The 24,782-nt window shown below is 56.5% G+C and overlaps 3 protein-coding genes across 3 annotated transcripts in view; all 3 read right to left on the bottom strand.

Moving 5' to 3' along the window:
* Positions 1-3,173: 3,173 nt before the first annotated feature.
* On the bottom strand, positions 3,174-8,952 carry VOLCADRAFT_120892 (uncharacterized protein; the record flags this gene model as incomplete). Its single annotated transcript, XM_002950520.1, has 6 exons — positions 8,899-8,952; positions 6,620-6,760; positions 6,142-6,213; positions 4,886-5,671; positions 4,713-4,834; positions 3,174-3,267 (listed from the first exon to the last, which is right to left on the bottom strand). Exons 1-6 carry the CDS (start codon positions 8,935-8,937, stop codon positions 3,174-3,176), a joined length of 1,254 nt encoding a protein of 417 aa, XP_002950566.1. The 5' UTR covers positions 8,938-8,952.
* A 7,730-nt stretch (positions 8,953-16,682) lies between these two features.
* Positions 16,683-19,832, bottom strand: VOLCADRAFT_60622 (uncharacterized protein; the record flags this gene model as incomplete). Its single annotated transcript, XM_002950519.1, has 7 exons — positions 16,683-16,940; positions 17,432-17,524; positions 17,966-18,133; positions 18,736-18,825; positions 19,235-19,378; positions 19,568-19,645; positions 19,722-19,832. The coding sequence occupies 7 exons, from the start codon at positions 19,830-19,832 to the stop codon at positions 16,683-16,685; spliced, it is 942 nt and encodes a 313-aa protein (XP_002950565.1).
* Positions 19,833-22,899: 3,067 nt separating this feature from the next.
* Positions 22,900-24,782, bottom strand: part of VOLCADRAFT_81178 (uncharacterized protein) — a gene marked incomplete at its 3' end in the record, with an annotated part of 7,617 nt that continues 5,734 nt past the window's right edge. The window contains exons 13-16 of the mRNA XM_002950518.1: positions 24,332-24,426; positions 24,164-24,179; positions 23,470-23,518; positions 22,900-22,975 (exon numbers count right to left, since the gene is read on the bottom strand). Coding sequence (XP_002950564.1) covers positions 22,900-22,975; positions 23,470-23,518; positions 24,164-24,179; positions 24,332-24,426 — 236 coding nt within the window. The remainder of the gene's footprint in view (positions 22,976-23,469; positions 23,519-24,163; positions 24,180-24,331; positions 24,427-24,782) is intronic.

Genomic DNA, 24,782 nt, shown 5'->3' with positions numbered 1-24,782 from the left:
CGCTGCCCTGCCTTCGTGCATTCAGCCATTCCTTCAATCAGCTGCGCGTGCATTCCTTGCTTCATACCATTTTTCACGCCTCCGCTTCTCCCTCCCCTACCCTCCCCTACCCCTCCCCTCCCCTGGTTCGTCTTTCCCTACCCCTCCCCTACCCCGCCAGGTGGTTGAGGAGCACGTCAGCACAGCCACCACCGCAGTGGTCAAGGTGCCCCAGAGGGCCGTCAAGAAGGCCGCGCAGGGGCTGGCCAAGAACACCAAGAAGCTGTTTGCGGCGGCCGGAAACAAGGGGTAGGGGGTTAGGGTTTTAGTAGTGGGGTTGGGTGGGGTTAGGTGGGGTTAGGGTTTTAGTAGTGGGATTAGGTGGGGTTTGGGGGAAGAAATGGGGGGGGGCCACTACCGTAGACGGGCGCAGTCATCGGGACCCATGCGCTTGCACGGAAAAAAACTTGTATTTTCTCAAGCTTGGCAGTGTTTGTTCTTCCTATAACTACTCGTGCTGCTGCTGCTGCGTTCTCATTCAAAAGCTCACTTTCCGCTGTCCCCCAGTCCCAATCCCGCTCACCCTCGCCTTTCCTCTCCCGCCCCTCCCTCCCGCACCAAGAAGCTCGGGTCGGCTAATGGAGGAGGAGGAGGAGGAGGCCGCCTCCAAATGCGCCCTCCTGGGCCCCGCATCGGCCCCGGGGGCCGCTGGCGCCGGCGGCACCGGCAGCCGCCACAGCGGCGGCGGCGCGGGCACGCCTGGGAGCTGGCGGGGGAGCGGTGGCGGCGGCAGCGGAAGGGGAGGAGACGGACTAGACTGGCGGACGAACTCCAGGGGCAGCGGCGGTAGCAGTCTTGGCGGCAGTGGCGAGGGTTGTACGGACGCATTGCTGGGGTCTCACGGCGCTGGCGGGGGAAGCCTCGGGGTGAGTGCGCACTGCTGCCGGTGGCGGTGTGTGTGTGTGTGTGTGTTTTACTGGTGGGGTTTGGGGATGTATGGATTTCAATTCCTGGTGAGTTGAGCGTCCTTGTGCCCCCGCTTAGGTGGGTCGGAGTCTGGGGGGGGGGGACGCAATGACGCCAAGGCCAAGGCTGTGCGACAATCAATATCCCGCATGTAGGACACCAGCGTTGGAGCGTTTTCGTGGTGTTGCCGTGCCTCGATTGCAAAATACTGTAGAGGGCTCAGGCTCTTCTCCACTCCTTGTTCTTGTTCTTCTTCTTCTTCTTCTTCTTCTTCTTCTTCTCCGGATCCTTCCCTTCGCAGCTACCCCCTTCCTACTTGCATACCTCCAACGGCCCCCCTCCGTAATCAACATGTGCATATGGGGCTATCACACACGAGCTCTGTCGATGACCCCTAGACCGACCTCTACTACCTACTGGTTTCGTGAAGCACCACATTTCTGTTGAGGCATCTTGAGAAGCGGATTCCAACCCCGTATTGCCCGCCGAAATACCCCCCCCCCTCCATGCCAATCCCCCACCACAGCCTCTGGCCGCACCTCAACAGCATCTGATGCTGCACACGCTTGAAGCGCCTGGTTTGGCCAGCGGCGGTGCTGGCGGTGGTGCGGTGGCGGCAACGGCGGCGGCGGCAGTAGCAGCAGGGACCTCGACACCCATCTCAACCCTTCGAGGATTCGGTTACAACCAGCCCCACCACCTACCACCACTCCCACCTTCCTCAGCAGCTCTAGGGGGGCCAAGCGGCGGCGGAGCCGGCGGCCACTTCAACGCGCTTGTCACGTCGGCGCTGTACCACACCCGCGGCGGGTACGATCACGGCGGCGGAGGTGGCGGCGGCGGCGGCAGCTTGTCGTCAAGAATAGCGCGTCGCGGTAGCGGCAGTAGCACCGAGACCCAGCAGCCGAACTACGGCGGTGGCAGCGGTGGAGGAGGGGTTGGCGAGGGGTTGTCGTACGGTGAGTACAGCGACTATGCGCAAGCCGGTGACGGTGGCGGCGGCGCGGCGGCGATGGCTGGTGCGGGTAGCAGCAACGGAGGAGTGGAGTTGCCATTGATTGGCGGAGGGCACCACAGCGGTGGCCGGCAGCAGGGGCAGGGGCAGGGGCAGGGGTCCGGGGAGGGCTCGCGGAAAGGCAGTGGCAAGAAGACAGACGCGTCGGTGCGGGGCAACCGCAGCGCCGGCGGCGGTGGCGGTGGTGGCGGTGGTGGTAGTGGGAACGCCGCCACCGGCCCCATTACGGCCCCTGCAGGGCTGCTATCGCCCGGCGGAATGTCCGCCGCCGGGGATGACTCATCGCCGTACGAGCGCCTGCCCAGCTTGTCTGCCAAGAAGGAGTGAGCGCCTCACTGCCCCGTCGTGCTATTTTCTTTGTTTGTACACACAATGTTTTGTTCTTGTACTGCTTTTCGTCATGCGCATGGCATGTGTCATGTGTACGGCGGCGGAGGGCGGTGCCGATCAGCGGAGGGCGGTTGGTGGTTGCTGTCGTGGGGGGGTGTCGTAAAACGGTCTCTGCTTATGGGACGTCGCCTTACCTGAGATATCGCGTCAGGTGGAGGTTCTGTGTTGGCGCTGGGGGCGCTGGTACCCGCGGGGTTATTAGGATTTGTGGAGGAAGCATTCATGAAGCACATGAAGCATATGAAGCATATCATGCATATGTGCATATGAAGCATATGAAAAACAGCGCAAAAAAAAAAAGAAAGACGCGCGAAAAGGACGCGCGCGCGCTGGGGATTGAACCGGCGACTGGGTGGAGGCGGGTTTCGTGGGTGGGTTTCGTGGGTGGGTGGGTGAGGAGAAGAAACGCCGGACTACCTGACTGACTGACTGACTGACTGACTGACTGACTGACTGACGAACACGAGGCAAGCTGGCATGCGGTATGTCGCAGTCGGGCACTGTTGATGTCACTCGCTGCCCGGCCGCCCGGGAAAACGTATCTCTGTATTATTAAGTGTTTAGGAGGGGGGGGTCGAAACCTCGAACCTTGGGGGGTCCCCCCGGGTTTTCTTCTTTTCCGTACCTCCGGGTAGTGTCCGGGTTCGCTCGCCGCTCCTGTGACTCCGCGCTGTGACTCCGGGCTCGAACACCGGAGGGTGTTTGATGGCGGCTCCTACAGGTCCGAGGTCCAGATGACGGGGGCGGGAGCGCGGAGGCACAGCCCAGGCAAGGCGCCGCGGGGCAGTCAGCAACGGCTTCTGTTCGGGCTGGGATGTGCGTGCTACCTCGGGACGGGAACCGGTATTCGAACTTTTACGTTAGGAGACGACGGGGAAGCTACCCCTGTCAGGATCCGAGCACGAGACAGCGAGCATCTGTGCCAGGGGGATGCCAGCAAGTCGCGGGGGCAAGTCGGGGCCGCCGCGACGGCTGGACACAATGCGTGCATGCATGCAGAGGATGGCATTGGCCGCAGTCGTGTCGGCTATTAGGAAGGGCGCCGGATGGGGGCTGTGGGAGCGGCTGCAAAGCGGCGTCCCCGTTGTGTATGTGCATAACCCCGGGGTGCTTGCTTCTTCAGGATGTCCACGAGGGCGAAGAGGGGTACTGCCTGGAGGGGTAGCACCGGGATGAGGGGTACTACCTGGAGAGTTGCGTGCTGCGAGTCCCGACCCACCTACCTTACAGGCGTGTGTGTGTGTGTTGTGCATGTTACATGGTTGCGCGCGGAATAATGTACGGGATGTACGGAACGTGTGTTTGGATGTTTGTGCTACACGGCTGCTGCACGCGTGCGGATGGGGGATGAAGACTTCAGACATGACACGACACGACAGCAAGCGACAAAACTTGCAGACTCGGACCGACCTGACAATTTTATGTTTCAGGATGTCCCCTTTCATCTTGGTTTACCAGCCGCTAGTCCCATTAGCGTTGATACCGCAGTGTTGGTGGCTGGGAGGTCAGGTGATGGGGCCGTTTATCTAAAGTCTTACTGATCAGGACACATTTACCACCTTTTGAGTTTTGCTGAATGTTTCCTTCTCAAACGCAGTGACACCACGCGCTCTCCCATCTTAAGCAGGTTCATTCGTTCCTCGCAGAAGCCCCCCCCAGCTCTACGTATCGTGTTTTGCACAGGCAGCGTCTATATCCCCCGAAGTGTCCATGAAGCACTGCGTTCCCCAGCGCGTTACCCACGAGTGTACCGCGACACAAATAAGGTGGGACGAAGTGTTGTCCGGAAGCTTTTGCTCGCCATCGATTGACATTACATGAACTTATGTCCGGGCCCAGCAGCACACCTGCACCTGCACCGATCGCCCCACCTCCATATTTTCACATCGACAGCGTCTCAGCGCAACGCGATAAAGGCAAAAGCCACAGTCGTCCGCAATCCGCCGAAAAGGGAGAATTCGTTGCCGTGAGGAAAACGCCCCGGGTGAGGCAGGTCCAGCCTCGCCCAACACTATTTCCAAATGATAACGAAACCACAACAGAAGCTCAACCGCCGCGCCGCGTCATCTTACCGCCATCACCACCACCACCACCCTGCTCAGCTCTATCCCGCGCGGGTAAAAAACATCCAGACTCTAGTGGGGATGTACTCAGAACACACAACACGAATCCCCAGGCCAACCAGCACACCTCCGTAAACCTCAGTGCGATAGTAACACAGTTCCAAGCCTCTGCCATATGCTTTCTGGCGCTTCGCTTTTGAAGCAACGCGCTGCATCCTCATGCCGCCTGGATTCATCAGCTCCGTGTTCCCCCCACATGCGTGGGTATCCCACACCTGGGCCCCGCTCCCACAGCTCACCCTAGCCAGTTCTGCGCCTTGGCGTCACCAGACGCGCCGACCTTGCCGCGGGCTGACAACGTCGCGCGGCTCCAGTCCGAGCGCGCGCGCTCAAAGCTGGTGGTGTCGCGGTTGATCTCCTTCTGCGATGGCCCCGTGGGTCGGGCCAAACGCGCCGCGCGCACGAAGCGCACCATCTCGTCCACCGCCATCTGCTGTTCGGCAGTGAACCGGTCGCGGTGCTTGTTGTAGTGCTCCACGAGCAGCTCCACGCTGACGCGAGCCCAAGGGGTCTTGTGGAAACCGCGTGCGGTGATGAGGCATTCCACCAGCGCCTGCCGCCGCATGACCAATGACTGTGCCGCCGTCCAGGCATTGCTTCCCCTGCCACTGCTGGTGCGGCTCTTATCAGCGTGACCGTCACCCTGCCCAGCAGCAGATGGAAGGCCCTGGGGTTGAGGTTGTGAAGGGGGAGCGGGTGGAGCAGCGGCTTTGAAGCGCTTGGGGGCGGGAAGCAGCTGGTCCAGGCCGAAGGGGTCAGACTCATCATAGCCATCACCGGCAGTAGCTGCATCTTCTGGTGGTGGTGGTGGTGCTGCTGCTGCTGGTGCCGCCTGAAACTCCGCCCTTGGAGCAGCTGGCCTCGGTTCCGGCTGCTCCTCCGCCTCCTCATCCGCGTCCGCCTCCCTCCTTACTTCCGTTGCTACTGCTGTTGCAACGGCGGCAGCGGAGTCACTGCCTTCCCGCTTTTCCTCCTCCGCCGCCGCCATCTCCTTCACCTCCATGCGCCCCGTACTGCTCGGTGCACTCCCGGGCCGCTCTTGCCGTTGCCGCTCACTATCCCCGGCGTCATCACCTCCCCCCTCCTCATCGCTGCTGCTGCTGCCTGCAGCCGCCTCCTGCAGCTCCGCCATCGCCTCCTCATCCTCGTCAGTTGCGGGAGGTAGAGCCGCCACCGCGTCCTTGATGCGCCCCAACACCTGAACCATTACCACGAACACCGCACCCACCGCAGGCAATCCAAAAGACACGATTCAGCTGCGCGGCAGTTAATAGGGAAGGAGGTGTTGGGAGATGCCTGCAATTCGAATGAACATCGTGCGGCAAAAAGAACAGCCAGCGGCAGAAAGGCCCTTCAACAAAAAAATGGCGGCAGCAGCACCTGAGCACCATCAGGGCCATCGCTATGCCCCAATTCCAATGACCAACTTCCATACAGCTGCACCAGGGCGCCGAGAAGACCGCCTGGCAGCCACGCAAAGGGCACAGCAACCTGAGGTCAGGCCAGCAGTCAACCGAGCAGGGCCACCCGAACGGCGATACCCTGACCCCAGCACGTCCGCCTTCATACGTTTTTGCGTGGCCCTGTTCGTCCTCAACAACTTTGGCACTTCGACGAAACGCCCCACGCCCCACGCACACGCACACGCAAGCAAGGCTACTACTGCACCTTGTTGAACACGAAAGAATCATCGGTATGCATTTCGTTTTGCAGGAAGCCCACGATGCGGTACACCTCCAGCTGCACCCGCTGCGGACGGTTGAACAGCGCATCCGCCCGCTTGTCCAAGCTGTGGCAAAGCTTCATGTAGTCACGGCGCAGGCTGGCCTCACTGGCATTGTCCAAGTCGGAGAAAGCCGCCTACAGGTGTGTGCGGACGTGTGCATGGTTGGAGAGGCGGAGGTTGGTTGCGGTGCGGAGCGCGAGCGCGGGCGCGAGCGGGGAGGCTGAGGAGCAGCAGAACGGCGGAGGGAAGCGCATTGCGGCTGGATGGTTCTGGGTGGTCGGTGGTAAAGGCGGGCCCAAACAGGTTGTGTGTCCCCCGAACACGGTCAGGTTTAACCGTGTGTCCGTCAGAGAGGCAAAGGCATGAGGCCAGAGGCGGCAGGACGCCCCAAGGAGTATACAAGGCTGAGATGACTCTTACCTTGACCACCTCGAATAGGAGGTCACGGTGGGCTTTTGTAAGTGCACCTGAGTCCAAAAGCTGCCGCAGCAGGCCAGCTGCCTTACTGAACTTGTCCGGATTTTGGATGTGGGAGCCAATCTTTTTGAGGGCAAGGGTGACCTGCACCATAGCGGAGACGCGGGCAGCCGGGGTGCTGGTTTGGGAGAAGGGGTTCCAGTGGTTCCGGAGCGTATCCCGGTATCATCCCAATATCTTCAAGGCTTACAAACATGACATGTTCGCAGCGCGGTGCTTCCCTAGCTTACATCACGTTGCTGCAACACCAAAGGCCAAACCCTTCACAATCTTCTCCAAGCTGCTTTCAGCAGTAGTGAAGCTACCTGATCATTTGATAGACCTCCGCCGTCCTGAGCTTCAACCCGTTGACGCTTGTCAGGTCTATCTAGAATACTTTGGTCCTCCGGGTCTTCCTCCTCTACTTTCACATCTAAAGAACCCACAGAGAAAGGCTGTGGCTTATACTCATCTTCTAATTTCTCCTTTGGCCGAAGGTGTGATGTGGGCGGTGGCAAGTCGCCAAAGAGGCTCATTTTACACCTCAAAAATGGTCACGTACAACGCGGATATAATAATGTTCAGGAAGAAATAAGGTGCACATGTAAAAAAGCATCCAGGAAGCTCGACATAGTTGCTGTTTGTACGGTCCGAGCGAGCCCAAAGGTTCAAGAACCGGCTAATTCTGGCATATAATAGAGGGTTTGAAAAGAGATACAGGCATATGTGTGTAGGACAGAAAGCTTTGAGCAGAGATAGGGAGTCATCATGATGATGTTACAAAGCTCCCATGAGCTTGTAAGGCCTAGACGAGCCAGGAGCTCATGGACTTCTATGCAAGCCAACTCAAATGTAATCCAAATCAGATAATAAAGAGATAACCTAATTCAGGACAGGGAGCAAGGCGAAAAGTTCGTTGTTAAGATGAACAACCAACCGCCGCGTACGTAGTGTCCACATGCTATGTAGTATGTACGATCTCTGTGAGCTCACGTTGATCATCAACCCTTGTAGCAGTCAGCATGGGGGATACATTGAAGGATGGGATTGAAATTCATCATCCAAAGCTTCGCCACCTGCAGACCCCTATGCCAAAGCTCATGGCGTGGGCGGCCACGAGGCCGGTTCACCTCTTCAGGTAGGGCCAAGCCTTAAGACGGAGCCTTAGCAGGGATCAGTGTTGGGAGGTATGCATATTGGAAGTAATGGAGCTCGCCACAATCATCGGTAATGCCGTCCAAAAGGTATGGCGACGCATTTGACTCGCAAGGGCTCCACCTTAGGGTGCCGTACTGTGCCCACTCGCTAAGGTGATGTCGACCCTTCCTCCTAAAGTGTTTGTCCAGGTCGCTATGAAGCTTGTCCCACTTTTGCACTAGTCATTAACGTACCGTGCTGTACCATGCTTTCAAAAATCCATGAATGTCGTTAAAGAGACAGACGCTCTTCTTCATAGCCTTGTATGCAATGGGTTGTATATCACCGTCTACGTTGCGCAATCTGCAGTCTCTACCCCAGCCGTCCGCTGCGCACCCATCAATATGCCCCATGAACTGCAAAAGTATGTTAGTCGCTCCGCAGGCGCTGCATCCATGACTTCAGCTCAGTTTCATAATTTTTTCCTTAAATTAAACAAGGGATCACCAAATATATAACCGCTAGCTCCCAAGGCTGCGCAGTTCGGGTCGAGTTAAAAGCCATATACAGACTGGAGGGAGTCTGCCCCGCAAGCTTCGCGCAGAATGGCGCTAAGCAGTGATGCCGTCGAAAAGAGGCCCAGTCGTCCAGCAGGCAGGCGAAAGGACGGCGGCCATAGCGCTCCGGGAGGCTCATCCACCTCCTCAGCGAGGCCCCAAGGAACGGCCACATCAGGTCGCACTCTGCCAATTCGCACACTCTCCCACCAAACTCCCGGCTTCGCACATTCCAAGCCAGCGAAAAATCCACCCACGTCCTTCCATCATCCACCACACTCGGTTCGCCTGCTCTCAACTCAGGCCAAGGAACGGTGACGAGCAAAAGTATCCAGGTGAAATCGTCATAGCTATCCCCGTCGAGCACGCCAAACTGCATACTAACAAGCCCTTCCACAATCGAATACTACACGAATCTACGACGAACAAGCGACCACGAAACAACGTTTTCCCGTATAGTCCCGTACGGCACCTACCCGTAGCCGCAGTGGATTCCCATGTCCTGCCACTGTACGATATAGTACGACGACGCCAGCACCGTGTACTCACCTCCCGTACGTGATCTTCGACCATTGAATGTCTATGCATGCCTGCAACACCCCGCAACACACACGTCGACACACTCAGGAAATCCCCTCTTAACACACCATTCTGAGGTCAGGCCATGAAGCTCAGCTCATAGCATGCATGTATATATGTATGTATGTATGTACAAGCACACACACGGGCGCGTGCAAGAAAACACAGAACACCACGCCCAATTCAGCAAGTGGCACTTGGTGCACAAACATTGCAAAAATAGCAGTTCAGTGCTTGCAAACTGGATGATGGGGAGAGGGGCAATACACGGGGCAAACTCCTCACCCTCGGCCCCCACCGGACGCCGAGGGAACAGAGGGAGGACGATCCGCGTCCCGACTGGCCCGGCCAGCCGTCTTCTCGAAAGCATCTCTTCACGCCCCTGCCCCTTATGACAAGTCATCCTACTCCAACCCATTAAGCACCGGCAAGCAGAAACACTTGTCGGGCCCGGGGGCTCCGCCCCAGCGCCTTCAAGACAGGGCCAAAAAACGCTCCTCTGCACTCCGGGGGCCTCTGTCATAACCCTCGGGTTAGGTTTGCAAATCAGAACACACGGGTCAGATGCACAGACAGACAGACAGACACACGCGCGCGGCCATCAACCCGCAAGCCGCGAAACCTCAAGTCCACCGCTCCTCGCCACCCGTAGGGAGGGCATGGCCAGCTAATCCACACACACTAATGTGTGTAGCAGCAGCAGCAGCAGCAGCGGTAACCACCATCAGCATCATAGTAACCACTTCACACATTTCACGATCTTCAATGGATCCCACAGCAGCAGCAACAGCAGATATTCCCATCATATCCCATCTGCAGTAAGAGAGCGTCCGTGTAGAGTCATCAATCCATATTAAAAATATCTGGTTTGTCATCATACCGTCATTATAAGGCTATATGCCTAGCTGCGTGTGCACACAGAAGGACGACCAATACAATCCACAGCTATCACAAGCTCGTTTCCGCCTGTTCGACCCATCCAGTAGCCCCGCCCCGCCCCGCCCCTCCCAAACCAGAACCAGAACCAGGGCCCGAAGCGAAGGTGCGACTCTGTAGCTGAGGAGGACGTGACGCGACTGACGTGATGGCGGCTGAGAAGTGTCTTCGTCTTCGTTTCCCTGTGAGGACAAGAGGAAAAGAACCAGGAGTAGAATCCGGCCTGCCCACCGCCCAAGACACGCATGCCAAAGGATATTAAACCTACAGTCCTACAACAACAGATACGGAGGGAGATTATGGAGAAACTCCGCATCGCCGAAAAGCTGCGCGTCCGACTTTTATCTACGTCCGAAAAGCCGAAAAAAACTGTACCATTGCGCCCCCTTATTACGCGCCTTTGCCTCTCCGCCATTGGGAATGCACACCAGCAAACGCGTGCACGGACACAGCGCGCACAACTCCGAACGTCACCTCCTTCACCCGCACCGCCAACCCACTGCCTGGCTTCTCCCCCTTCACTGCACCCTGCCATGCGGGGGTTGCCGCCCAGGACCTTCACACAAAACAAACACACGCAGAAAGAGGTTGAAGCAAACGGGCTGGAGGAGATGGTAATGGTCGTGGTGGTGAGGGGCAGGAAAAGCGACGGCAAATGACAGCGACGGGAAGCTGAAATGACTGTTCTCAGGCGATGCTACGAAGCCCCTCCACAAAACACCGGCAGTCAATTTTTCGTCATAAGGTGTCATTAACGTCCATCAATGTCGATGTCATGTGGAGCATTGCCAAACAAACAAAGGCACCTACGTCATCACCCACGTAATCACCTACGTTACCAACTACGTGAATGCTCCTCACTAAGCACAGACAGACAGACAGACAAACACGAAAACGCTGAGGTGTTACGTTGCCCTTTAGCAGCACACACTGACACACACACACACACGCGCGCGTGGCGGGCTGCAAGAAACCATAAAATCCTACCTTAATCTCAAATTTCCTCCGAGTCATAGCTAAACACCAAACTCTGCGAGGCAAAGAACTGAATAATATACTAATTACGGTTCAGCGCGACGACGACGTGTTATTGTGTTAAGGCAAGGGCCGAACAGCCCAACTCGCCCCCATCCGGCAGAACACACGCAAAGGGCACAAAACTGTAAACCCGGGAAGTCAAAAGGGCGTTTTATGCCACGGCTCTTGGCCTATGAGCCTCTAAGCCAATGAGAGAGCCCAGACCCAACCTGCTTGCTTCCCATCCCATCACAATCCACGCTCAGTGTGATAGATAGATATTTGTTGTTTCATTGTCATTTTTCTTCGTCGCCCCTTCCCCCCGCTTGGATCTCCCAACATCATCATAGTGGAACTCCTCCGAAAGCTCCGAAACCGTTTCAGCATTCAGAGATGTTCAGAGATGTACGAGATCCCATGGACCCAAGACGTGGGGTTGGGGTGCACAGCTGCGCGCCCAGTGGGGCTCTCGATCCTTCTCTCTCGCTCAGCCACCTCTCCCGCACAGCAGTGTGCGACTTAACATTCCCTTTTTTTAAAAGCTCTAGAAAAAGGATTCAACTCTACCCTGCCGCGGCAACACAAGGCCGCAATGGAAACCACGACGACAACTGCATCAATCAATCCGCAGCATCAGATATAACATCAGAATTCAATGAACAGGCTAATGGGAATGTGATGATTGGTTGTAATTTCGGTAGTGGTGGTGCGGTGGCGGTGGTCTGGCGGTCCAGCTGCGGGAGCACGGGGCCCTCGCCCAGGGGGAGAGGCCTTCCGCGGCGTCCAGTGGCTTTCCTAGGGCCCCCGGCCCCCGGGGGAAGCATGGCGTTGATTAAAAACAGCCACGCGACTCTCCGCGAACCCGGCCCTGCCAAAAACCCGACGACGAAACACGCACGCACACACGCACACACATTATACATTTTCCTTTGTACAACGCACCAAAGGAAGGGCTGCAGCCGTACCGAAACGGGCCGTACAAACAGATTTTTTTAATGATTTGGATACAGTAACCATGACCATGAATACTTCGGCCACGCAGCGTACAATATCCACAGCCGTCCAAAAGAAACCCTCTAAACCCCCAACTGCATGCCCCCCTTGCTCCCGCACAGCACTTCACCAGTCCAAAGCGCAGTTCAGCGGGTTCCCGGACAAACCCCCTACACTTGCCAAACGGCCAATGCACACATAAAACACATCCATGTGTATGCACATGTTCACTCCTTCCCCTATCACTCGTGACGCGGGGACACAAGTGATACACGCGGGCCCCCCTGCCAAGCCCTCAGCCGCTCTCCCTCCTGCTGCTCTGTTGCAATCGTTTTACTCCTACACCAAAAACGCGCTTGCTTGCCTGCCCACCTTGCTGCAAACTAAGCACCATGCTACTACACGTATACGACATCTTGAGGCGACGCGGCGCGAATTGAAGTACACTTCGCGCTGTGTGGCACCTCACCTCACCGCACCTCACCGCCCCTGCGCAGGGAGGAACGTGGGGGAAGAGGCCAGAGGGGCGGCGACACCTACCTGCCGCTCCCGCTCCCTCTCTCACCCTCCCAAACAGCCTCCCACCTATCCTACCCTTACAACACATACCGTGCTAACATATTAAAAGAGGATAAGGGACACACAAATTGTGTCACAATGCAGTACACGCACGCGCGGACGCGTGTGGATACATCCGGATCTTCCTGGTGCTGCTGCTGCTGCTACTGCCGCCCGCTACCTCCCCTCGCGGGCTGTGACACGATACCGCCAAGCTGCCAAGAGGGACCGACCTCCACATACTCCACATACACTGCCAACAGCGGACCCCCAGGGTGGATCCCCAAAGGAGCCAAAGTGGCCGCAACCCCCCCCTCCTCGGCCACTATATTCTTTCAACGTGCCATTATAGCAGCACGACTGAGAAGTCAAACTGGCACAAGTCCAACCATAACCACAAACGGAACTCAAACGAACGAACGAACGAACGGAAGGGAGGGAGGGAGAGTGCAAAAGTACTAGCTACCCTACACAGACAGCTACTCGATCTACTCCTGCTGCTGGCCACTACTCTGCGCCTTCAACTACTCCATCTTCTTACACGGCCGGCCGCCGCCGCTGCCAACCCCCGGGCGCCCCCTTCCCGGTGTTCCCCCTCTCCCCGGCCACCCCAAACGCCACCATCAACCCAGCACCCATCAAACATCCAACATTCCAGATCAGAAACGCGTGAGGAGCACACACACGCGAGGTGGGGATTGGGTCAATATAATGGACCCAACCGACCCACGGGTCATTGGGTTAGGTGGTCTTACGTACGCCTACGGTTTTACGCAAACCTAAGTGGTTTAATTCTGAGAAAGGGTTCTCTTACTTCACTTGCAGCTCCTCTGCGGTCGCACAACAGCAACCAAGCACACACACGCATACGCACACGCACACCCTGCGGTCCTCCCACCCGGATGTGGATGTGGAGACGGGTGAAAGGCAATCTTGGCACCACAGCGACCACCCGAAAGCCACCCGCGTGTCATCTCATCTCACCGCATCTCGCCATCATTGCCGCAAGCCATAAGAGTAGTTCGTGCGCATCTGCGCTGGTGCAGCAGCAGCTGACGGGGACTTTTGCATGCCCGCACCCGGGGCCCCAGCCCCCGGGCCCCAGCCTCCGCCCGCGCTTTGCTGACCAGCACCTTGTTGTTGTTGTTGCGGTTGCTGCTGTTGTTGGGCGTACTGGTTCAGCAACGCCATGGGAACTTTCCGCGGCTGCCCGTTGGGGGCCAATATACGCGCGACACCGCCGCTCGCACTGCCAGCAATCACAGGGGCACCACTACTGCCGGCCCCGCCACCGCTGCGATTGTTAAGTGACGGAGGGCGGTTCAGGACGCCGCCGCCAGCGCCAATGCTCCCGGCTGCGGAGCCAATCGAGTTGGGCGTGCCGGGCCCCGACGAGGGCCCGGTGCCGCCGCCAGAGGGTACGGCAATGCGCCACGGCGACGCCGATGCACCGGCGCCAGACGGCGTGAGCGATGTCCCACCGAGTCCAAACCCAGAGCCCACGTCGGCGCTTTGCGTGTTCCGCTCCGGGACCAATTTCGGGCGATCGGCCGCTGCTAGTGTGTCAGTGTGGAGCGTCGAACGCAGTGCCACGGCGGCCGACGACGTCGGCGGTGCCGCCAGGCCGGCGGCGACGCTGAGGCGACCCGTCGGCGGCGAGCGGCCGGCGGCGCTGCCAACGACCGTGCCGCCAGCCGCGGCGGATGCAGCTGGTGGCACCGTTATTGACCTCGCGACGGACGATATTCCTAGCGACCCACGGGACCCAACAGTGGCGGCGGCCTGCAGGGGTCCAGGGTGGGAGCTCGAATGATGTACGAGGCCGAAAGGCCCTCCAGGGCTGCCAGTGTGGTTGCTGTGGTGGTTGTTAATGCTCAAAGGATAACCCACATTGGATTGTTGGCTGTACCGCAGGGGCGTCATGGAGCGACCGACGCCAACGGCCATGGCGCCTCCGTTGCTGCTGCCGTACCCGGCCGCGTTGCCATTGTAACGGCTCCGGAAAGACGACACCGCGCCGTACGAACCCGTGATGGCGGCGGCAGACATGCCAACTCCCAGCACCGCCGGCGACGACGAAGGGCCGGCGCCATAGTCTGGCGATGCCGCCAGGTAGGATACTCCGCCTCCGCCAACGGCGCCGCTGTACTGTACCGGCCCCGAGGTGAACTGCTGCAGCTTGCTGTACTGCAAAAGCGACATGTCCGCGGATGCTGGGGAGGCTCCAGCCGGTGCGGAACTGGCCCCCATCAAAAAGCTAGCAGCTGCGCCGCCATTGGACCTCCCCGCACCGCCGCCGCCGCTGTTGCTAGACCGCATTTGGCTGTACGCTGAGCCTCCTTGGTAGCCGTTACGCCCACTGATGGCCACGACGCCGCCGGCGACGGCGCCGCTGCTAACGCCCCCGTTGCCCCCGACGTCAGCACCGGCGAGCGGCGTCGGCGACGCGACCAGGTCTGACGCCCCGGCGGCTCGCCCTGCTACCACCAAGTCGCTTACTGCAGGCCCAGCCTTGGGTAGCCCCCGTGCCGCCCGGTACAGCTCCCCCTCGTGCCACATCCGGGCCTCCATCTGCATCAGGGCGGGATGTGGGGCAGCGGGCTTGAATTTTAAACAAAGGCAGTAGTTGTGCAGATGACCATGGTGGCGGTGCCGATGAAGTACACAAATAGGCGCGGCAAGGGGAGGGTCCAAAATCACGGACACACGTGACATGGACACGTTAACATGGAAGTCGCTACGTATCGGGGCAAGGACAAGCGGCGGGGCAAGGACAGGAGCAGACTAGACGAGATGCACACAAATGTGCGCGATACTGAAAAAACTAAAATCCCCTAACCCCCATATTTCTAATAACCCACGTCTCCTCCGACCTTCCCCCCGACACGCCTTCCCACAGTCGCTCCTCCTCCGCTTCTTTCCTGCGGGCGAGAGGCCGCGAAGCTCACCAACTCACATCACATCAGCCTCACACCGCCACCCGGCAGTTCCTGTCGCAACTCCGGTCGGTTCCCACGGCACCACCACCACCAGCAACAACAACAACAACAGCGTCAAGCGGAAAAACAGATGGAAACATAGAAACGGCCCATACCAGCACCACCTTAACTGCTACAGATTACACCACAACCGCACCAACCGACACCCTTGCGGACTACGATTACTACTACTATTACTACTACTACTACTGCCATACAGCACAGCACAAAAAACGCGTTTCCTGCAGGCCGCTGTAACTGCCAAACCGACCGATGGGTAGTTCGGCGAGCGACGCAGGATTTGGTCATGCAGGCGCCGCGCGGCGCTCAGACTGTGGCCCGCGTAGTGCACGTGCTGACGCAGCAGCGAGCAGGCTCGCGGTGGTGTGGCGGCGATTACGGGCATGCGACCGCTGGGGATGGCGACGGCGACGGAGGCGGCGCTTCCGGCGGCGCTGACTGTGCGCCGGATACGGCACACCATCGGACCCACCTAAATTCGCAAAGACAGGAATGGATGAATGGGAGCGATACGACAACGGCGGAAACGCGCGCGCACGTGGGGGGAGGGTAGAGAAAGCGGCAGCGGCAGCGGTAGCGGCGGCAGAGAGGAGGCGTGTGTGTCTGTGTCGGCGGCAGAACTGAAGGGCTGAAAACACCAGACGCATGCGCAGCTCAGCAGCACGACTCACATGCACCTACGCGAGCGACCATAACACGGACGGTGCCCAGACGGTACGACGCCAACATAGGCGATCCTCCTTCCAAGCGCGAGAGCCTCAACACACCTCTTTCCCGAACTCGCCTTCGCAGTCCAAAGTCCTTCTTCATCACCGTTGTCACAAATACCGAAATATCCGAAGCAACCAACCGCATTCCAGACCTCACTCCGCTTCCTTCACCTTCAGGTAACAAACCACCGCAAACATCTGACCACCACCACCACCACCACTGCCACCACCACCACTGCCACGCACTCAGCATGCACAACCCGACAACCCCCTCCCCTTCCCTCCGTCCACCCATCCACGCATTGCTCCTCTCGCTCATACCTTCGCATCTGCACCTCTTCTTTATAGCTTGCTCCAAAACACGTGCGACCAACCAACCAACCAACCTCCACTAACACGTCGCAAGCAGCAAGGAAACAACATGTGGTAACGTGGCAAGCACATCTTTGCCTCCAGGCCAACAAGCATTGCTAAATCCACCAAAATGTGCCAAACCCCAAGGATTGCCAAATTCTTCTCCGACCTACCTCTCCCTCGCTCTTTAAAAACCCAACACCCCGCAACCGCCCTTCTTCGGCGGTTCCCGGCCCCCGCCGTCGCGCACCTCTCGCAGGAAGTTCTGCTGCGGCCCGATGACCGACCCCGGGCGGCACACGCGGATGTAGCCAATCACCTCCTCAGCGGTGAACCGGTAGTGCTTCATGATGTAGAGGCAAATCAGCAGGCCGGTGCGACCCAACCCGGCCTTGCAATGCACCGCAATGGCGCCAGGTTCCGTCTCCACCGTGTCCAGGAAACGCTGTCCTCGCAAGGGCGGAACGCGAGAGACAGAGCCGCAAAGCACATACATGTAGTTGGTTAGCCCAAGAGCGCAGTGAGGGGTCTGGCACGAGAGGGCAACAGCCACCGGGTGGTAAACAACAATAGGAAAATAACAATGCCCAGGGGACTATGCCCCGCAAGACCAGAACCGAGCAACAAGACGTCGGTCGCTATTGACCCCGGGAGGGAAGCACTACGCCCCGGGGTCAATAGCACCAGGCCAGATTGGTCAAGAAGTGCACCACCAGCTAGCCAACCGGCCACCGCAGGGGCCCCCGACCGACACCGAGGGCCTCACCTGCCCCTGCAGCGCCAGGTAGGGTGGGGTAGGGACACCGCTGGCACCAGCATTAGGGTCCCCCCTCCTCCCGTAATCCTGCCCCTGCACCGGCCCGACGTTAACCCCTTCTACCCGAGGTTGTTTACCCCGACACACCTACCTACCTACCTACCTACCTACCAACCTACCTGAATAATGGGCTCTGTGGGACACGAGCCGTCCGGAAAGTACAACTCATGGTGCTTGAAGCCGCCATCTAAAAAGCGCTTCCGGTCGTATACCTGAGACAGGGAGGATGGCGGCGTACAGAGAACGGGATGATGTTAATACATATTAATTACACGTTCCGCTTAAAAGAGCGGATGACGCGTCTGTAACAGCCCGCGGGGGAAAGGGCCCCCCACATGGCCGCTATAGAGGAGGCCAAGGGAGCACAACACGGTCTGTGGCAGGGCGTTTGCTGTCTCTGTAACCCTCCACAAACCATTTCGACAGAGGCGGCAAAAGAAGGTAAAGAGGCAAAAGACCCAGGTAGTAGAGCCGCACCATTACTGCGCACATCACCTCGAAACGCACATCTGCACATCTGCACATCCACACAGCTACAGTTACAGGGATAATACGGACACTCATCAAAAGGCACACAGATACAACACACACAGTCACCCCCATCGGCTCTCCTTCCCCCATCTGCACACACACATGCACACATATACACACACCTTTTTGTTCAGTCGGATAACAGTCGTGACTCCCTTCCTGCGGAAGTAGTCCCAGTAATCCTCCGGGGTGTGCAGTCGGTAGCCGGCCACCTCGTTAGAGCGAGCAGCGGGACCGGAAAACGCCACAAACTTGCCCGGCACGATCCAGTTCAGGTCGCCATTCTCCACCTAAGCACGAAGAACAACAAGGTGGGACAGAGAGAGGATGTCGGGCCCGCGAGTAAAGATTGTTCGGGCGCACAGGCGCGATCAGTATGCGGTTTGTTACAACAGCGGACCCCGAACGAGGTCTCGAGTGCATCAGCACGACACTGATCAGACAAAATTGGTGAAAACCCTTGGAATCTGTGGCGACTGCGCCGTACGGTTTGCGTTTGGTTACGCAAAGCTTTCTGCGAGGAAGTATGTAATAAACAATGTTCAACCCGCACGCCATCGGCCACATGGACACCTCAGCGGATGTCTGATGTTGTATTCCGTCTGATGTCAGCGTAGAGCAGATTGTCGTTGGCGCAGTAAGCGATGCAGCTTCCGAATACGTATGTACGTACGTATGTACGTGCGAAGAATTATCCGAATACGTGCGCCCCTCATCTTTTCCTCCACACACATGTGGTCGCTGGGATATGATCGATACTCATATACAAGTATAAAAAGAATATGAAAGCAGCAATAGGACCCGAGGGGTTCGTGGCGCTTTGCTATCGTTAATAATATAAAAGTGTTCATGCCTCCGTTTCATCCATTTCATACAATGTACAATTGCTAACCTGCTCGTAGTACTCGTACTCCTCCAGGCTCCACGTGGATGATCCCGAGTTCCAGTCGATGAACCCAACATCGCGAGCTCTCTGTAACCCCTGAGAGTGTGACGAACGAAAGTGACCAAAAGTGGGTACGCAAGCATCAGGTCATCAAGCCATCAGGTCACCGGGGAGAGACGCGAGATTGCGAGATCTCGATGCGCGAGTTAATTGGCAGGGAATCGTCAGGCGAACAACTGTTTCCGTTTGAATTTTGGACGTGTGTTCCGTCTGATATGGACTAACGACGATTAGCGACTTGTGCGGACACTGTTTCTGTAACTGTTTATGGATTAACAACGAGGAAGGCAGGCGGGAGGGAGGGTTGAGGCTAGGCACGGGAGGTTTTGTGCGCGGACAAAATGGCGAAGGGTGGTTTGAGCTCGTTCGGAAGCGTGCGGTTGCGGTGTGGGCAGTGCAGCAACAGCATCCGCAAGACTGAAACAGATTGTGAAGGTGAACTCACTCGGATAACATCGTACACGGTAAGATGGAATGTTGACACGCCGCAGGACGCGTCGCGAAACGGGACGTAGGGCTTGTAGACAGAGAGCGGCTTGTAGGCCACGTCGGCAGTGCGGTTCAGATATATAACCTGGTAAATGCCAACCTGAAGAGGTGCAGCACCAGGAAACGGCGTGGTGGAGAGGGCCTCGTTGTGGTGAAATAGCTGTCCAATGAATGTTGCGGAAACAGAAACGCTCACTGGCACAGGTAATCACGCCATAGGGTAAGTTTATCCCCTAAAGCATGCATGAAACTACATGAACTTTACATGGGAACCCAGCCTGGGACGCACCAGCACAGCCGCGTTGGCCTTCTGATGGGCGTGTGGCCCCGTGTAAAGGTAAACGCGCTTTCCATTTCTCTCCGCCTCCTGCAACATGATGTCAAAAAAGCAAAGTTAACTCTTCGCAATGAGAACTTCAGGCGCCGCCCCCACATTACCAAACCTGCAGCAGCTGCTTAGTTTTCTGGCAAAACCGGTAGGTGCGGCCAAGGTTCAGAGGTCCAAAGTCCGCGAAGAATGGCTCATAAAGCTGCAAGGTAAGAAAGCAGTTCATCGTCGCGTCCGGGGTACCAACAGCCTGTACCCGCAAATTCAACGAGCTCCAAGCACTCACCAGTTCATCATCTATGCAATAATAGATGTTTGATTGAGCAATGGGCGAATAACGGGGGCTGTCTGCTCGCTTGACGGTCAGGAAGTAGTATAGGCCCGATACTATTTCGATTGCCTAGCACGTTAAAGAGAAATGATAAGAAACAGAAGGCAGGCGTCTTGCAAAGGGCTTGGCGGCCTCGAGGTGGCCTGCCCACCCTCAGCGGGGCAGCATCGAGGCACCACCCCCGCGCCACAGACAATGCGCTGCTTCCTCAGCTTCTATTTTACGAGGCTATGGAAGACTAAGAAGAAAACCGTCCAGTTGCACTAGAGAGCCTTTCAGCCTCCCCCTTCGGAAAACGCACAGACCTGCGCAAACTCGTCCTCAGCTCCCATTCCTCGTCCAACCGCCTGTTCCAAATAGAGGCCTCCTAGGCCGTACTAGAAGCCTAACATGTCATGCAAAATTGCTTGGGAAAATGAAAAAACTGAGTGGCAGCCTAGAGGATAGATGCCCACGGAGCGGATGTAAAGTTAATTGTCTTTTCTAAGACACAGTAAGGCAGTTGCACAGTAGCCAAAAAGTGACAAATCTGTTGCACAAGCATTTTTGTTTGTGCCTCAATTCCGTACGAGGACCCCGTACTATTCACCGTACCGTGGCTCCCACCTGCGCAGTTTAAGCAGTGCCGTGAAGAGCCATGGGAGGCTATTTACCAATGCGTTAATGCTCCAATCGTAATGGTTATTTTCCGTCTATGCGTTCATCCATATGTAGCTCTAGAGTCTCCGAGTAGCTAGAGAGTTTTGTCTTTGGCCACGATGCGTCGCATTTGCCGCTGTGAGCATCAAACATGTTCATGTTGTATGCATGAAACTCAAGGTGTTCGCATAAGCAGCCACTCCCCAACTGTACACGGAAGACAACCTAAAGGTGGTAGGCAGAGAACGAGGTGCCGTTCGCTTCAACAACTGGTGCCGTGGGGTCCAACTCTTTCTTGGACAAAAAGCCCTCCTATAAAATGTATCATGACCTGTATTCTGCCTGCAGAGGCCGATTTCCGCCCAGTGAACGTATTATCCTTGGTATTGGGGTCGACGCAGCAGCCCAGCCTCCATTCGTTACATTTGCAGCCTTGGTGAAATCCAAGTTATATTTAATGCCACGCCCTCCGTTTTGGTTTTCGGTAGTATGATACGATAGGAACCTAGTGGAATACGTACATAGGGCTTTGGCCCTCTCCTGCATCGCGTTGTTTCTGAGCACTACACCGAACGGAAATGAAAGCAAATCAAATATTTGGTGAATCCTGGGGAGGCCATGGGGCGCGGAATCGCTTCGTGTCGAAATGGTTGACGTTTCAACTTGAGCTACCTAGTAGACGACGAACTGAACTAACGACACGGCACACCCTTTGTCCCATGCGAGCAATTTTATCTGTCAGCATATGGATGCCTTTTACAACATTCCCACACTTTGTTGCAATGAAGAAAGTTGCTACTTCGGCAACCCGATGTCGGATGGGCTAAACCACAGAATCGAAAACAATTTTGAAACATAAACAAATCTTATCCCTATATAATTTTCGATCTGGAATGGTGCCAGGCGAAAGTGTCGTAAAGTTTCTCTCCGGCCAGTGCTGCACAATACCGCGAACGAAAAGCGATGTCGTTTTCTGTAGCCGCTGCAACATAAATCCTGACTTCGAGAATTGTGAGGTTGCGTGACAGAGGTAGGGCATGGGTAGGACACGGCAATCTCGCCTGCAAGGTACAGCGAAGGTCACTTTTCGCAATAATAACATTCCATCCGTTGCCTTTGAACGAATGTATTCGACTTGCTATTATTATTTGCGACTCATAATGCTGTGGCGCTTACGATGCATAACACTTCTGAAAGGTTCTATCCTGTCATTTCTATCCAGTGCACAATTTCCGTGCTTTTGAATACCAATTAGAGCCTTTGCGGCCCATAAATATTGTGGGCTGAAAGGTCGCTAAGCCATGAAAATGTGTTCCTGCTCGCAACACTGTTCAGGAACAGTACGATAAATTGAGAGCGAGCGGCAAACAGCAACACGATTTGACTTTCCATGCTTACTTTCAATTAATGGCACCATGAAAAGGAAAAATCATTCCATACTTTTGTATGTCTTTTATTTTTAAGAGCTTTCTGCCAGGCAACTGAGGAAAAAGTGGTGGGCGCCGTCCAAGCAGCGTTGGCGCTTCGCAACCGAATTCCGTACCAGCACAAGAACACCTACTGCATTCCATTCCACCTACATGCGTACAACAAACCATGCAATGCGACGAACCCTCCTAAAACCGACCAGGCCCGGACTAGGGGTGTGATGACTGCGGGTCAAGGTCTTCGGACACGCGGCGACCGCAATCCACATCTCCCCGCAAACCCCCCCCCCCGGGATTCCGGAGTTCTCTGTCTCTGTCCGCCCGCTGCTTCCTCGTTGACGCGTGAGAAAGACTGGTAGGCCCGCGCTTTCACAACTTTCACACTTTCAACACTTTCACAACTTCCAACAGCAACTGCTGATATGTAGTGATGTCTGATAATACAACCACATCAGTAATATGAGGGGATGCTGAACCTCCGCAACCGTTAGGACTTGAAGCTCTGTCCCTCTCTCTGCCTGAAACGGAAAAAAACGATCTGGACTCCCAACTGCTATTTAGCCCTTGAGCCCTAAAAACATTTACGGCATTACCAACCGTCATAACCGTCTGCTGTCAACTGCCTGTCAACTGCATGGCATCACCTGCTCCCAACTGGCAGCAAAATGCACAACCCCCTGCCCGGAACATCTTTCCTTGAACCCGGAACCAAACCCATCCCAACCTGGAAAACCAGGCAGGCACCAGTGCATTTGGGATTGATTGATGCGTAGTACACAGTCCCGCCCATCTCCGCCTCCCACCACCCTCCTTTCCCTGCCCTAAGGATTGAGTGACCTGGAGATCAATAGTGCCTTGCTGCAGAGCTCTCCACGATTGATAGATCGCTATCAGCTCTAGTTGTTGTTGAAGTGTAGCAGGAGTTCGCGCATCACCTGGAAGCCCTTTTTGAAGTCCGACAGCAAAGCATACCTGCAGTAGCAACAGCAGTGTGCCAGTGACATCCAGCACACCAATACGGATACATATCCCTACCAATACTGATTAGTGCTAGCACAGCAACACCGACCTTCATAACAGAACAGATAGCATAACAACGATTGCATCGTAGATATCGCAACATAGCAGTAACGGTAACATAATAGGCACTAGCATGTAGAGTCAAAGCAGAGCCCCTGTAGTCGCAGCAGCGGTCATGGCAACGCCGAGTGCACCTCCGCAACCAAAAGACAGGTTGAGAGGAAGCGCGCGCGGTCTAACGACGATTCAGACTCCCACCCACACGTCCAGCCAGCAAAGGTGCTGTTTTTCTGATAACCTGCGTTGCTGTAACAATCTGCGTTATCCAGCACCTTCCTCGGCATCTCACATATCTCTGCACCTCCAAAAGCATATGATCCCATCGCCTTATTATGACCCCCCCCCGCTGCCCCCCTGGCCCCCCCGGCCCTCCCTGGAGCGCTTACTCGTTAACGGCGTGGTAGGTTGCCATGCGGCCAAAGCCGATACATTGCACTGTCGTTGCGTAATGAGAGCGGGAAGGGGGTTACGTTGGAGGGGGGAGACATGTGTGTGGGGGGGGGGGGGACGAACCACAAACGATTGAGAAAAAGGTACCATAAGACCGGGGTGTTACGGGGTGGGAGAGAAACAACATAACCGGGCGGCAATAGCGGTAATAGCATCAATAATACTAGTAATAATGCTCTAGAGATTGTCGCTCTGGATTCAGCAGGAGACCGTTTTAGCACAGGAGGACGCAATAGACGATTACCAGTCGGCTCGCGGCTACTACCCCTGATGGCACTACTGGTGACACCGGGCACAAATACAGGGCGCACCATATGCACACATATACACATACACGCAGCATGCAGGCACCCTACGCACGGGCGTACGGCCGCCATCACCCATGGGGGTTATCGACAGTTACGCCGTTGGTTCAGTTGGCAATCTGTTGCCTCATCAGGATTTCGGGTACCAGTACCAGCAACAGCACCCCACACCGGAAAGAAAAGTAAACTTCAAGTGAAGTACATAACATAATTGCGGGTAGACTGGCAATGCATTTACAGGCCGGTGCGTGGCCTCACTGTCGTATAGCCGTACTGTCGTTCCATGCCGTACAGTACTGCATGCCTCTAATACATCACCACGTACCGTCGTATCCCGCTTCCTGCGAATGGACAGGACAATTGGTTGGACAGCAACCGATTAACAACAGCCGTTCAAGTTACCCGCACGGCACTTTATTTTCCTGCACGACACCAAGGTACAAATACGGCAATTTCGTACATCAGGCATACACAGTAATAAAACCTCCATTACCTGGAGCTCCCGGATGCAGGGAAGGCTGCCCGTGATGGCGTACGGCGTACAGAAGCCGTACACCCTGGTGAAGGCGGCGGTCATGGCGTGAAAACCTTGTTTTGAGGTTATCATCGTCGTCGTCGTCGTCGTTGTCGTTATTCGTCGTTGCCATGCACAGGTGGGCCAGGCGAGTTTAGCGGCATTGCACGGATCGCACAGGTGGTCAATACACGCTAGGGATGTGGTTATGTGGTTCATCATCATGGGGTTGCGGAGCAAGCAACACCGAGCAGCTGCACGGAAAGCCCTTCCAAGCCCTGGTTACCAGGTTCCCAGTACCCCCAGATCCGTGGCGGTGGTGGGGGTGGGGGTGGCGGTAGTGGCGGTGGTGGCGGTGGTGGGGGTGGGGGTGGCGGTAGTGGCGGTGGTGGCGGTGGTGGGGGTGGTGGTGGCGGTAGTGGCGGTGGTG

The sequence above is a fragment of the Volvox carteri genome (assembly GCF_000143455.1).
Source record: "Volvox carteri f. nagariensis unplaced genomic scaffold VOLCAscaffold_19, whole genome shotgun sequence".
NCBI classification, from domain to species: Eukaryota; Viridiplantae; Chlorophyta; class Chlorophyceae; order Chlamydomonadales; family Volvocaceae; genus Volvox; species Volvox carteri.
The sequence above is the reverse complement of the archived record's forward strand: the minus strand, read 5'-3'. Positions and strand labels throughout refer to the sequence as shown.